This window comes from Capra hircus, chromosome 18 (genome assembly GCF_001704415.2).
Source record: "Capra hircus breed San Clemente chromosome 18, ASM170441v1, whole genome shotgun sequence".
NCBI lineage: Eukaryota > Metazoa > Chordata > Mammalia > Artiodactyla > Bovidae > Capra > Capra hircus.
Genome location: NC_030825.1, coordinates 53228226 through 53242448, shown reverse-complemented (window position 1 = coordinate 53242448; position 14223 = coordinate 53228226). Strand labels below are relative to the sequence as shown.

General features: G+C 40.7%; 1 protein-coding gene across 1 annotated transcript; it reads right to left on the bottom strand.

Annotated features, from left to right (window-relative positions):
• ZNF233 (zinc finger protein 233) lies at positions 353 to 12849 on the bottom strand. Its single transcript, XM_018063187.1, is given in 10 exon segments — positions 353 to 2350; positions 2352 to 2477; positions 2479 to 2524; positions 2527 to 2664; positions 2667 to 3082; positions 3084 to 3300; positions 3303 to 3407; positions 5094 to 5186; positions 5986 to 6110; positions 12761 to 12849. Coding segments are annotated over 10 exon segments (1947 nt in total). The 3' UTR covers positions 353 to 1758.

Genomic DNA, 14223 nt, shown 5'->3' with positions numbered 1-14223 from the left:
TCCTCCAGGGGATCTTCCTGACCCAGGGATTGAACCCACATCTCATGTGGCTCCTGCACTGCAGGTGGATTCTTTACTGCTGAGCCACCTGGGAAGCCCTAAGACCTGTGTACTACACCTAAACAGGTGACTTCCTGCCACAAAACATCAAATAGAATCCAAAGTCTTGCAGCATTATACCCCAAGTATCCAGTATACAAAAAAAAAAAAAAAAAATCACTCATCATACCAAGAACCAGAACAATCAGAACTTGAATGAGAAAAAACAATTAACAGACATCAATACCAATTCAGATGTTGGGATTATCTGAAAAAGATTTTGAATTAAGCACATAATCCTTTTTGTCTCAGCTAGTTCGAGTTGAGTTTCCTGTTTCTTGCAATTGAGAACATCCTAATGCCTATAAACTACCAGGAGCTCTCAGCAGCCTGCCTCAGGGTCTGGTGTTGGCCCTGGATTCTTCAGGAACATGAAACTTGAGATAGAATAGAATTAAAGTATCCAGTGTCCTGGAAGGTAAGGCCCAGAAGAAACTGTGAGAACAAGGTTCTACTGTATAGCACAGGGAACTCTACTCAATATCTTGTAATAACCTATAGGGGGAAAGAATCTGAAAAAGAATATACCAATACATACATGAATCACTTTGCTGACCACTTGAGAGTAAGACAACATTGTAAATTAACTATACTTCAATAAAACAATAGTGGAAAGCCTCCAGTAAATGCATACCCAAGCAAACCATTCAACCAAGCAAACTTGAAAGCATCTGAGAAGTACAGAGTGGTGTTCAAAACACTCTGTGCCTTAATAGCTTAGTGCAGCATCTAGAATGCATGTTTTAATATGTTTCCCCCTTTTGTACACTCTTTGCCACAAAATTTTATGGAAAGAAAACCAACTTTCTCTGTTTCATTAAGTCTGGTCACCAAGGACCCAATAAAAGAAAAATAATGAGACTTACACTACATATGACTGAGGGTACACTGTCCAGAGAAACTCTTAACTGGTAAGATGAAAACTTGGGTCCTTTTCTGCCTGTAAAGTGAAGCTAAGCAGGACAGAATGCAATGGAGAAAATCTAACATTCAGATTGCAGATTGCATGATTTTACATATCTTTATTAAATGATCATTTCTTTGAATTAATCTTTAAGGCCTCCTCTAAGAATCCTTTTCCTAGTACAATTTATTGTGATTAACTGGGATTGAGTGCACTAAAATTTTCAAATATTTGTCCTACTAATAGTAGGTTTTCCTATCCTTCAAGTGATACAAATTCCAGGGCACCTGCTATGTTTGGCACTGGTGCCAGGTCATGGCTGTATAGCAGCAAACAGATTTCCTGCCCCTATGGAACCTACATTCTAGTGGACATGGATTTTGTTGTGTCCATCATTATACTTTTGCTAAAGTCCTGAGAGTACTTCTAATTCTAAAGCCTCCCCTGTGTAGATTCTATTGAATGTGAAAATTCTGATTGAAACCTACTGCACCATCCTTATAGGGTTTTGCTGATGTATATTTTCTTGAAAATTGTGATATTTTGGTCCCTGTTGGACACACCAGTCATACTCATACAAGTAGGTCTCCTCATTGGAATTCAGATGACTATAAAAAATATAGCTCCCTCTTGAATTCTTAAAATACAACATTTTATAAATAGCCCCTACTGTGTGGGTTTTCTGATAAAAATGTCACATCTAGGTTCTGAAGAAATTTTTATCACACTTATCGTGTGTACTGGACTGATCACTACTATGGACTCTGATGAACCTGAAGACAAGAAATCTTGCTAAGGCCCTTACCACAGTCAAAACATTTGTAGGGTTTCTCTCCTGTATGGACCCTCCAATGAAGATGGGAGGTGTGACTGAAGCTCTTCCCACACATGCTGCACTTATAGTGTCTCTCTCCTGTGTGGATACTCAGATGAATGTGAAGGTATCAGTTCGAGATGAAGCCTTTCCCACATTCTTCACATTTCTAGGGTTTCTCCCCTGTATGGACTCTCTGATGGGCTTGAAGATGTGAGCTCCAACTGAAACTCTTCCCACACACATCACACATGTAGAGTTTCTCTCAGGTGTTGATCCACTGGTGGCCTTGAATATGTGAGCTCTGACTGAAGCCTTTCCCACATGTATCACACCTATAGGGTTTCTCCCTTAAATGGACTTTCTGATGGGCCTGAAGATGGGAAATCTGACTGAAGTCCTTGCCACACATATCACATTTGTAGGGTTTCTCTCCTGTGTGGACTCTCTGATGGGTCTGAAGGTGGAAATTCCAGCTGAAGTTCTTATCACACACATGACATTTGTAGGGTTTCTCCCCGGTGTAGATTCTGATGGGCTTAAAGGTTTGAGGCTTCATATACTTCACATTTATATGGTTTCTCTCTAGTGTGAACTTTTTGAAGGGGACCACAGCTCTGGCTGAACATCCTGTCACGTGTGTTCCATTTGGATGTTTTGAGGGTAGGCTGTTTGATGGGTTTGAAGTTGTGATATCTTATTGAAGCTTTACCACACAGCTCACATTTCCAAGATTTCTCTTCAGTGTTGTCCACACAGCAACTGTTGAGGTCTAAGACATGACTGAAGCCCTTCCTATACTGGCTACATCTATACAGATCCACCCTGGGGTGGATGGGCTCATCAGAGGAAGGGAGGAGCTCTGATTGAAGCACTCAGCACACACCTGACATCTGTAGGGTTTCTCCCCTGGGTTGGCTCTCTGGTGGGTTTGCATATGTGAGCTCTGACTCAAGCCCTTCTCACACTCACTACACATACGGGGCTCCTCTCCTACTTGCAGCTGCTGCTGAAGTTCAAGATCACAGCCAAGGTTGATGCCTTTTCCATTCTCATCAGAGGTCTGACCTTCTGAGTGGATGATGCTATGCTGGGATGTGTTCCTCACAAAGTCTTTTCCACAATTATTGTGGCCAGATGCCATCTTGCTTTTGTGTATTTCCTGATCACCATGGTGATGAGAGATCATTCTCATGATGCAATGATCACACAGCCACAGTTTATTTTTTACGTCAATTTGCTGATACATACTCTGATAATTCTGACTCTCTCAGATTCATTTTCCTCCAGAAATCTCAGGAGGTCTGAATTTGTGGTTCTTGATTGTTGACACTATTGGAACTCTTCCCTTGAAGCTTTCCCACACAGTTCTCATCTTCAGCAACCTCAGCAGATTCTGCTGCCCACACCCGACAGGAGGAATCAACTTGTTTCAGTAATTTGGACTTGTTGCTTTGCAGACCTATTATTGAGTCCTGGTTAATTTATTTGTAAATTGTTCCCATATCTGCCTGCACATAAGGCCTTCGTGCAAAATGTGTCTTAGTCCTACTTCTTGAAGAGTCTCTATTTCATTTTTATTCCTGTGTCCTAGAAGGATAAAAAATTCAGAGATGAAAGTGAGGACAAGTTCCGGGATATGAGATATTTCACAGGTTGACTGTGTTGGGAGATCCTATTCAACAAGTGGATTGTTCAGCTGGATTCTTAGTTTTATCATGTCTATGGAAACAAAGAAGTAATAATGAGACTCATTTAGAAGTATGCCGATGGGACTTCCCTTGTGGTGCAGTGGTTAAAACTCTGCATTCTCAATGCAGTGGGCATCAGTTCAATCTGTTGGCTGGGGAACTAAGACCCCACATGCTGCATGGCATGGCCTAAAAATAAAAAATGAATAAAATTAAAATTTAAAAAAAGAACTAATATGCCGAGGCTTATACATGAGGTCAAAATGAGAAATACAGCGCTACAGAGCATGGGATGTTCTCAGCAAAAGTGAAAAGGATATATTTGTAAAGGGAGACATTGCCTCTGTCCTGATAATGAACCCATGAGATGATAACTTTATTTTCCTTAATTTAGCCACTAAATGCACATGTTAATACATAAGCTGGGCTTCCCAGGTGGCACAGTGGTAATGAATCCTCCTGCCAGTGCAGGAGATGCAAGCGATGTGGGTTTGATCCCTGGGTTGGGACAATCCCCTGGAGTAGGAAATGGCAACCCACTCCACTACTCTTGCCTGGGAAATCCCATGGGCAGAGGAGCTCAGAGGGCTACGTCCATGGGGTCACAAAAAGTTGGAGATGACTGAGCACAAGCACAATACATAAGCTAGATTTGACAGAGTTCTTCTTTATTTCAATGATATCTGAATATATAATATTCAACTAATGAACATTATTACTGGGAAAAAAACTAGAAAACGTATTCCCTTAGCTGACACATCCTACGGCAGTAAAAAAATCCTATGTTAATTATTGCTGCTAAATTTGACTGGATTTTCTGATAAGCCTGAATGGCTAATATTATTTTCCAAGTTTTGTAGATATGAATCAGCAAATACCAATAGGTCTGTGGCAGCCAGCACACAAGACAGCCCCCAATGATCCCTGCTTCCTGATATGAACACCCTATTGAAGTCCCCTCCTATCAGGATTGGTAAGCAAAGCCAATAGGATATGGCAGCAGTGCTGGTACGTCACTTCCAAGATTATCCCATAAAAGACACTGTAGTTTCTGGCCTTCTACTCCCTTGGGTGCAAGTACCTTGGGAAAACTAGCTGCCGTGTTTTGAGAACATTCAGGGACAGGGCTGTTTGCCAATGGACTAAGGCCTCCTCTTCTGTCAAGCCAGGGTAGAACTGAGGCCTCCTGCCAACAACTCTGTGAATGACCCCATCTTGGAAGCATGTCCTTCAGGCCCATCAAGCCTTCAAAGGACTGCAGCTCTGGCAGACTTGAGATCTTATGAGATCGTGAGCCAGAACCATCCTGCGAGGCTGCCCCAGAATCCTGATGCACAGAAACTGTAACGTCTATAGTTTTAAGCTGAGAAATTTAAGAATAATTTGTCATACAGCAACAGATGACTAATTAGGTACATAGAAACTAAAGTTAGACATTCATCAGAAGATGAACTGTATTCTGAAATAATCCTTTCATCACACCAGTTTATTCTCCACTCGTGAGCTGTCTGCAGGAGGGGACAGTGCAAGCCACTTAGCACCACTCTCTGTGAGCTGCAAGGGCTCAGGCCTGCATGATTCTCACCTGAACACTCGTCTCAGGTTTCTGGCTCCATCACCCAAAGCTGCTCTTCTCTCCCCAACTGGAGTATTATATCTAATGTGAAGGGTTGATATCCTGTGAAAAAGTAACCATACATGTGTAAGGTGAATAAAAACAAAATTTTTAATTCTAATACTATGATCTTCATGCACTCTAAGCAGTATTTTTCCAAATTCTGATCATGACCTGTTGTAATAAATACCTCTTCTGTTGTGATTGGGCCCACAAATAAACAGATGCACATCACTGAAACAAGTGACTGAATCCTAACCATTATCTACTTTTTAAAAGGTAAGGATTCTACTTTTACAGCTTTGTAGATCTCAACGTTCATGTGTTTTTATTTCATATTGTACAGAAGCTTTACTTTACATGATTAAATAGGTTAGCTTATTTCAACTGCCACTTAACTTTGTTCTTTTGTTTGCTTGTTTGTTTTTTGGCTGTGTCCTGCAGCACGTGGGATCCTAGTTACCTGACCAGGGGCTTGAACCTGTGCCCCCTGCACTGGAAGTGCAGAGTCTCTTACCCACTGGACCACCAGGGAAGTCCCTGATTAACTACTTTGATCATATCTCCTTTCCTGTTTTTCACTCACAGTTTCTGTTGCACTATACGCAGTTTCTGACAAGCTATGCTACTTCCGTCCTAGTTCATTAAATGCAATAATGATACAATTCACTAACTGACTTTAAACCACATGAAGATGTTACAACTGCAATTTATGAAAACAGACAAGGAATAAATAAGATGTCCCATGAAAAGGAGGAAATTCAGGCCCCCACCTGCAAGGAAGCATTTCAAGAGCCCCAAAATCTTAAACATGTTGACACCAAGGCACTCTTGAGGGTTGACAGAGTCCCTGAGCCCTCACCCATGGAGACCAGGTTCCAGAAGTTCTCCAGCATCATGTCATGGTACAGCTTCCTCTGGGCCAAGTCTAGCACTCCCAGCTCCTCCTTGGTGAAGGTCACAGCCATCTCCTTGAAGGACAGCCTCCTACAACACCAAACACATGTAGCCTCAATCTTATGATCAGTAGAGTGTGGGGGAGTTATTTATTTATTTTTAGAAGAAGTCACTGCTTAATGGGTATGGAGTTTCACTTTGAGAAGAAAAAAGTTCTGGAGATGTGTTCAACCGTGTGAATGTACTTAAAAGTACTGAACTGCACATTTTAAAATGGTTAAAATGGTAAATTTTATGCTATGTATATTTCATCACAATAAAAAAGCACATCAGGAGGTGGATGAATAATCCAATTGTGGTATATCCAGGCAATGAAATACAATGAAGCAATAAAAAGGAGCGAACTATTGACCTGTATTCAAAATGAACAAATGATGCCAGACACAAAAAGAGCACATACTGTGTAATTCCATTAACATGAAACTCAAGAAATGATGAATCCAGTCTGTAGTGACATAAAGTAAATCAGTTGCTGCCTATAGTCAGGCATGTGGGATAGGGATTAACTGGGGATGAGGGAACCTTTGTGGTGATGAAAATGGTCTACATCTGGACTGAGGCAGTGGTCATATGGGTATGTTTGGCAGAATCGATCAAATACACTTATTATATGTAAATTACATGTAAATTTCACCTCAAAATGATATAAAAAGACACAATTAACAAAGCAAGACAAACCACAGAATGCAAAAAATTACTCCCAAAATGTATATATAACAAAGGACTTGAACTCAGAAAATATAAAGAACTCCTTAATAATAAAAACTAGAAGCCAAAATTTTAAATGGGCAAACAACTTCAGAAAGCTTTTCATAAGAGACATGACAATGGAGAAAACCCACAAGAAAGTATTCGACATCATGAGGGAAACAGAAATCACAGTTGTGGTGAGATGTCATTCCATTCAGCTCAGTTCAGTCACTCAGTCCTGTCTGACTCTTTGTGACCCCATGAACTTCAGCATGCCAGGCTTCCCTGTCCATCACCAACTCCTGGAGCTTACTCAAACTCCAGTCCATTGTGTTGGTGATGCCATCCAACCATCTCATCCTCTGTCGTCCCCTTCTCCTCCCACCTTCAATCTTTCCCAGTATCAGGGTCTTTTCCAATGAGTCAGTTCTTCGCATCAGGGGGCCAAAGTATTGGAGTTTCAGCTTCAACATCAATCCTTCCAATGAATATTCAGGGCTGATTTCCTTTAGGATTGACAGGTTGGATATCCTTGCAGTACAAGGGGCTCTCAAGAGTGTTCTCCAACACCACAGTTCAAAAGCATGGATTCTTTGGTGCTCAGCTTTCTTTATAGTCCAACTCTCACATCCATACCTACTCTCACAATCATAGCTTTGACTAGATGGACCTTTGTTGGTAAAGTAATGTCTCTGCTTTTTAATATGCTGTCTAGGTTGGTCATAGCTTTTCTTCCAAGGAGCAAGTGTCTTTTAATTTCATGGCTGCAGTCACCATCTGCAGTGATTTTGGAGCCCAGGAAAATAGTCTGTCACTGTTTCCATTGTTTCCCCCCATCTATTTGCCATGAAGTGATGGGACTGGATGCCATGACTTTAGTTTTCTGAATGTGGAGTTTTAAGCCAACTTTTTCACTCTCCTCTTTCACTTTCATCAAGAGGCTCTTTAGTTCTTCTTCGCTTTTGTCTGACTCTTTGTGACTCCATGGACTATACTGTTCATGGAATTTTCCAAGCCAGAATACTGGAGTGGGTAACCTTTCCCTTCTCCAGGGGATCTTCCCAACCCAGGGATCAAACCCAGGTCTTTCACATTGTAAGCAGATTCTTTTCCAGCTGAGCCACAAGGGAAGCCTGTCATTCCATTAGAATGGCTTAAAGAAACAAGATACATAATACCAAATGACAGAAAAGAAGGGCACACTGAAAATTTCATGCACCACTGATGTGTTGTCAAATGGTACAGATATTTTGGAAGAGTTTATATTCACTTACCCTACAAATCCAGTCATTCCATTTCTAAATGTTTACCCAAAAGATATGAAAACACATCTCTAAGAAGGTCTGTGAGGCATGATCATGAGAGCAAAACAATTAAAAGCTACAAATAGGGACTTCCCTGGCAGTCCAATGGTTAAAACTCCATGCTCCCTTGGCAGGAGGCTTGGGTTCTATCCCTGGTCAGGGAATTAAGATCCCATCTGCCACAAACTATGGCCAAAAAAATAAATTAATGAATGAAATAAATAATATACAAATAAATTATAAAATTTAAAAAATAAATACATTAAAGCTACAAACAACTCAAATATCTCTTTTAAAAGGACAAACTGTGATCTATTCATAAAACAGAATATGATAAAAAGGAATGGATTACTGACACCTGCAACAACACAGCTGAATCTCAAAAACATTATGCAGGGTCAAAGAAGTACAAGAGTACATACAGTATGATTTCATTAATTATGTTTAATTTGAAAACGAACAAATCTAATCATATGATGACAGATCAGAACAGGAGATGCTTCCCAGTCAAAGAAACTGACTTGAAAGAGACATGAGAGAACTTTGGGGGTTTTGTAAGAGTTTTTATTTCTGTTTTGGATAGCAGGCTAATGCAATTACACAACTTTGAAAACAGGATATACAACTGTCATTGACCCAACACTTAAGATTTCTGTAGTTTTTGTAAGTAAATTATATTCCATTTTTAAAAGCCCTAAACAAAAGTGTTATGAATCAAAACCAAGTTTATTCAGAGGTACAATAGTCTGTAGGCTTAACTGTGACTTCTGAATAATTAAATAAAACACAGAAACCCTTCTGAGGTAATACATAAAAGAATGCTGAATCATAAAAAAACTCAATTGATTATATTAAGTGAAAATATAAAATTTAAATCTGTACATAGACTATGATTCTAAGTAAATAAAGTATAGCTGACTTACAAGCAGTGTAGTGAGTTTTTCAAATTTTTTGATGTTTGAATTTCTGTACTATTATTTGTGAAATAAAGATGACCAAATAAAAAATATATATAACTAAAAGCAAAAGCAAAAAATATAACCATAAAAAGCAAGTACATGGCATACAAGGAATGTTTTCTTCCTTTATCCTTCCCATGGAAGAGAAAAAAGATAACAGAAGAGAAGAGAAAAAAAGAGAAAAACAAAACAAAACATGATAATAGAGAAAAGACTTGTGACTGTTAAAGGGGAGCTGGGTAGAAGAGGGATGCACTGAGTTTGGAATTAGCAGATGCAAACTACTATACATAAGATGGATAAACAACAAGGTCCTACTGTATAGTATGAGAACTATATTCAATACCCTGTGATAAACCATAATGGAAAAGAATTTGAACAAGAATGTATTTATATGCATAATGCAATCACTCTGCTGTACAGTGGAAATTAACACAACACTGTAAATCAATTATGCTTCAATTTTCAAAAATGTGCCTAATCTTTAAGAAAAGAGAATCTTTGTGGAAAGAGATGTAATTTTAAGAGATAAAACTCAACTCACCTGGAACTTGGTCATGCTCTGCCACCCATTCTGGGGAAAGTTGAGAGTCCTGGGAAGACATATTAGCAAAGGAGAAAGAAGCCTTGAGACACAGGTCCAAGCCCAAGTGGCTGCTTCGTGTGAATCACCAGACCCTCTGGCCCTTGGGCAGTGAACAGTCTGCTCAAGTCTAAGCAGCAGAGCTCATACAAGAGTCCCTTGGGGCTCCCGGGGTTCAGGGCCATCATTCTCATCCTGGGTATTGGGGGATATGAAAGGCAGTGGGATGTACTGGCTATGAGACTGGAATCTGGGGCCAACAGGTCCCAGGTCAACCCTGGTACTACTCCTGTGACATAAGATACTGGTTTTCTGCCCTCAGTTCCTGACACAGGGCTCCTGAAACCCTCATAATTTCCTGAATGCTAGAAGTGTGTTTTCTTTTGCCTTCATTCCATTAAAGGAGTCTTTTTATAACATCAGATTTTAGAGACTGTTCAATGCTCTGTCTTAAGAAATTCACCCTTATTTCTGACAAGTCCATAGTTCTGATTGGCTATGTCACTAAATAGTTTCTGGTCTTGTAATGATAGTTCATTGATATCAGCATCTGGTTTTATAAAAGGTATAAATACAGTACTTGTGAATTTTCTCCAAGTAGCCAGAAGAGTCTCAATGGCACATACCCCTCTGTTGTGATGACTGAAGTAAAAAAAAAATTTTTTTTTTTAAATACAACTACTAGGTTTATTTTTTTATTTTTTTTCATTTTAAACAGAAGTGCCATGGTTTGTCTCACTTAAATGAATACTGTAGTGGCCACAACAGATCTGTATTTATAAGGGTGCTTTGGGGATTAAGTGAGCAAGTCCAATAGCCCTGAATAGGCAAGTCCATCCAGACAGAAAGTCAATTAGTGGTTGCCAGGGGCTGGGAGGGGCAAGTGAGAGGTGATGGATCAGGGGCAGGGGTTTCTTCTGGGGGTGATGAAAATGTTCTGGAACTAGGCAGTGGTGATGGTTGTACAATCCTGTGAATATACTAAAACCCAGTAAGTTGTATATTTTGTAAGAAAAAGTATATGTGAATCTTATATGTGAATTACATCTCAAGTTAAAAAATAGGAGAAGAAAGGACTTCCCTGGTGGTCCAGTGGTTAAGACTCTGTGCTTTCACTGCAGAGGGCATAGGTTCAAACCCTGGTCAGGAAACTATAACCCCACAAGTCACAAGGAGCAGCCTAAAAAATATTTTTTTAATAAAAAAATTTTTTTTAATATGGGGAAAAAACAGCCTTGGCTCAGTGCCTGGCACATAACACAAGCTCTCAAGAAGTGATGATATGATTATTTTCCCCATATAATGGAAGAGAAAGCTGAGGATTCATGCAATTACTTTACTGATAATCACAGAGCTCATGAGACCTGACTGACATGAATCCAACTCTGATTCCAGGACTGGTCTCCAGGTCTCTAATCACACAGAAGGGTGTCCTTGGGAGAAATGAAAGGGGAGTTGGAGAATATAGACTCTGCACATGGAATCAAAGGATGACCGAAGACACGCTTTCTCAGGCAAGGATTGGGCTGGACCGTCTCAGAGGTTCCTCTGAGCTGTAAAATCCTGAGACTGTTCCTGATTGGGAGGAGAGAGGATAAATTGCATCTTCCAACTTTTTCCTCTGGGTTTCAGGAATCTCAGTCATCAACCTGGTTCCAACCCATCCAGGCTCTACATGACGGTGGTTAACACGCATGTATACCCCAGACGGGTTGGAACCAGGTTGATGAATGAGATTCCCAACAAAGATCTGTATAGTCAAAGCTATGGTTTTTCCAGTAGTCATGTATGGATATGAGGGTTGGATCATAAAGAAGGCTGAGTGCCGAAGAACTGACGCTTTTGAACAGTGGTGCTAGAGAACTCTTTCGAGAGTCCCTTGGACTGTCATGTATGGATGTGAGAGTTGGACTGTGAAGAAAGCTGAGCGCCAAAGAATTGATGCTTTTGAACTGTGGTGTTGGAGAAGACTCTTGAGAGTCCCTTGGACTGCAAGGAGATCCAACCAGTCCATTCTGAAGGAGATCAGCCCTGGGATTTCTTTGGAAGGAATGATGCTAAAGCTGAAACTCCAGTACTTTGGCCACTTAATGTGAAGAGCTGACTCATTAGAAAAGACCCTGATGCTGGGAAAGATTGAAGGCAGGAGGAGAAGGGTGGATGTCATTGCCGACTCAATGGACTTGAGTTTGAGCAAACTTCAGGAGATGGTGAAGGACAGGGAAGCCTAGCACGCTGCAGTCCATGGGATCACAAAGATTCAGACACGACTGAGCAACTTTGACTTCACTTCACAATGCATATAAAGCTTGTAGAAGAGTACCTGGCATTCACTATGTTAACACATTATTATTACTCATTCATCAAAAAGTCTCATCCAACCTCCCATTTATTCTATAAACATTGGAACATTTGTCTGGTAGAAAAAAACATGCTCATGAGTGAAGGAAACTTGTTGCCCACCTGGCAGAAATGACATGGCAAGATAAAATTCCCTCACGTTCGGACAATGTATCAGAATTCGTGGGTCACTCACTCTCACCTCTCTGTGAGTCCTCTTTGAGAAATCAGGGTCAGGAATGGAAAGATAGGAAGATATGGAAGAATGAAAAGTCACAGTTGTGTGTCTCAGGCCCAGGATAATTTATAGCGGACACCCTCAGGCCCCGGACATCCCCACCCCAGGGGTGAGACCCTCTTCTTCCTTTAAAGAAGGTCGGGGCTGTGAGTATCAAGGGAATCCACGGAAAACTCCTATTTCTGCATAAGTTAGAGAAGAGCCAGTGGCTCTGCAGCTGGAGCTCAGAACACCCGGGGCCCACAGAGGCTTTCAAGGACTGAAAGCATCGCGGAAAGAAGAAACTGAACAATCGACCGCTTTTAGCAGGTGCCAGCGATCGGTTCTAAGCAGTTTCACATTTGCTTCACGTGAATCTCATCACATGCCAAATAAGGAGGTACCACTATTAACTCCTCTTTACAGTAGTGAATAGGAGCAATCTGATAATTCTACGGAGAGTATATCCCTGAGAGATGGCAGAGCGTGCACAAGGTAAGGGAGGCGAGGAAAACCGGGGGGCTGAGACTCTCAAACTCGGAGACTCTACCCCGCTTCGCCCCCGCAACCAGGGTACCCAACCTCACCAAACGCCAGACACAAAAACCGTCATCCTTGCCCTCCATCGCTTGTTTCCCGAGGGTGAAGGCGACGGCGGCAGCTGCGTATTCCACATCCAGACAGGATTAGAACAGACCCAGACTCTCTCTAGGTACTGACTCACCTCAGAAGATACTGAAGCCTCTCAGTCCTGTAGCCGAAGTGCCCGCTGCCCTCGGACTACACTTCCCAGAAACCCACACCGGAACAAGGGCTACGGCCCCTCACCCTAGGGGGCGGAAGTGGCGCTGAATCCCCGGCGCACTGAATTACACTTCCCAGAATCCTCGGCAAAAGTAGCGAAACTTTAAAGCTCCTTCAGTTCACCAAGGTGCTGTTTGAGCTTGATCTTTCTTTTCCTTCCTGTCTTTTGGAGGGTTTTGGGTGTTGTTTTCATTACATTACTAATAAGTGTGACTGAAAAGTAAATGTAAGTGCATGAGAAAAGAAGGGCGAAGAAAGAATCTCAAACTTGGTTTATTGTGTTTTTACTTGTACCTGGATGCACTTAGACCACTGACAATGTTTACTTGGCATGACCTAGTTATTCCAATATGTTAAAGACTCACCAGAAGGAAAAGTAACCTTTGATCAAGCCAGAAAACAAATAACAAACGTTTCCCACTTTTGTTGGCTTTAATTGCTCCTTTTGAAAGCTGGAGTTTCTAGCAAATGAAAGAAGATGCATTAGCAAGAAGGGAGGTAAGTACTGTAATTTGAAAAAGAAAGGCCTTGAATACAGGCATACCTCGGAGATATTTTAGGTTAGATTCCAGACCACTGCAATAGAGCAAATTATGAAATAACGTGAGCCCCATGAATGTTCTAGTTTCCCAGTGCATATGTTATTCCACTATAGTAGTCAAGGTATGCAATTACATATTAAAAAATAATGTATGTACCTTAATTTTAAAATGCTTTTGGAAAAATGGTACCAGAAGACTTGCTTGACACGGGTTTGTCACAAACTTCAATTTGTAAAATCATCATAAATAAAACCATCATAAACGCTACAGAATGTTTTTTCTCCAGGTTGGTCTAAATCACTGAGCCATGATGATTATTCAGAAAGTTGGTGTGAAAGTGGGGGTATCCTGCTCAGATAAGCGTAACAAGTTCAACTCCTTGTTTTCAACTTTATGAGGTATAATTGATAAGTAAAATTTTAATATATGTGTTGCATTTATATATACTATGAAAGGATTCCCACAAATGAATTACTTAACACATCATCACATAGCTAACTCTTTGGGGGGCAGCGAGACCCTTTAATATCTATTCTTAGCAAATTTCAACTATACAATACTGCATTATCGACTGTAGTCACCAAGCTATAGAATAGATCCTTAGCTCTTACTCATCTTCAAGCTGAAAGTTTGTACCCTTTTTATAATCTCTCCCCATTCCCAGGCAGCCATCATTATTATACTCACTGTCTCTAGTAAGTTTG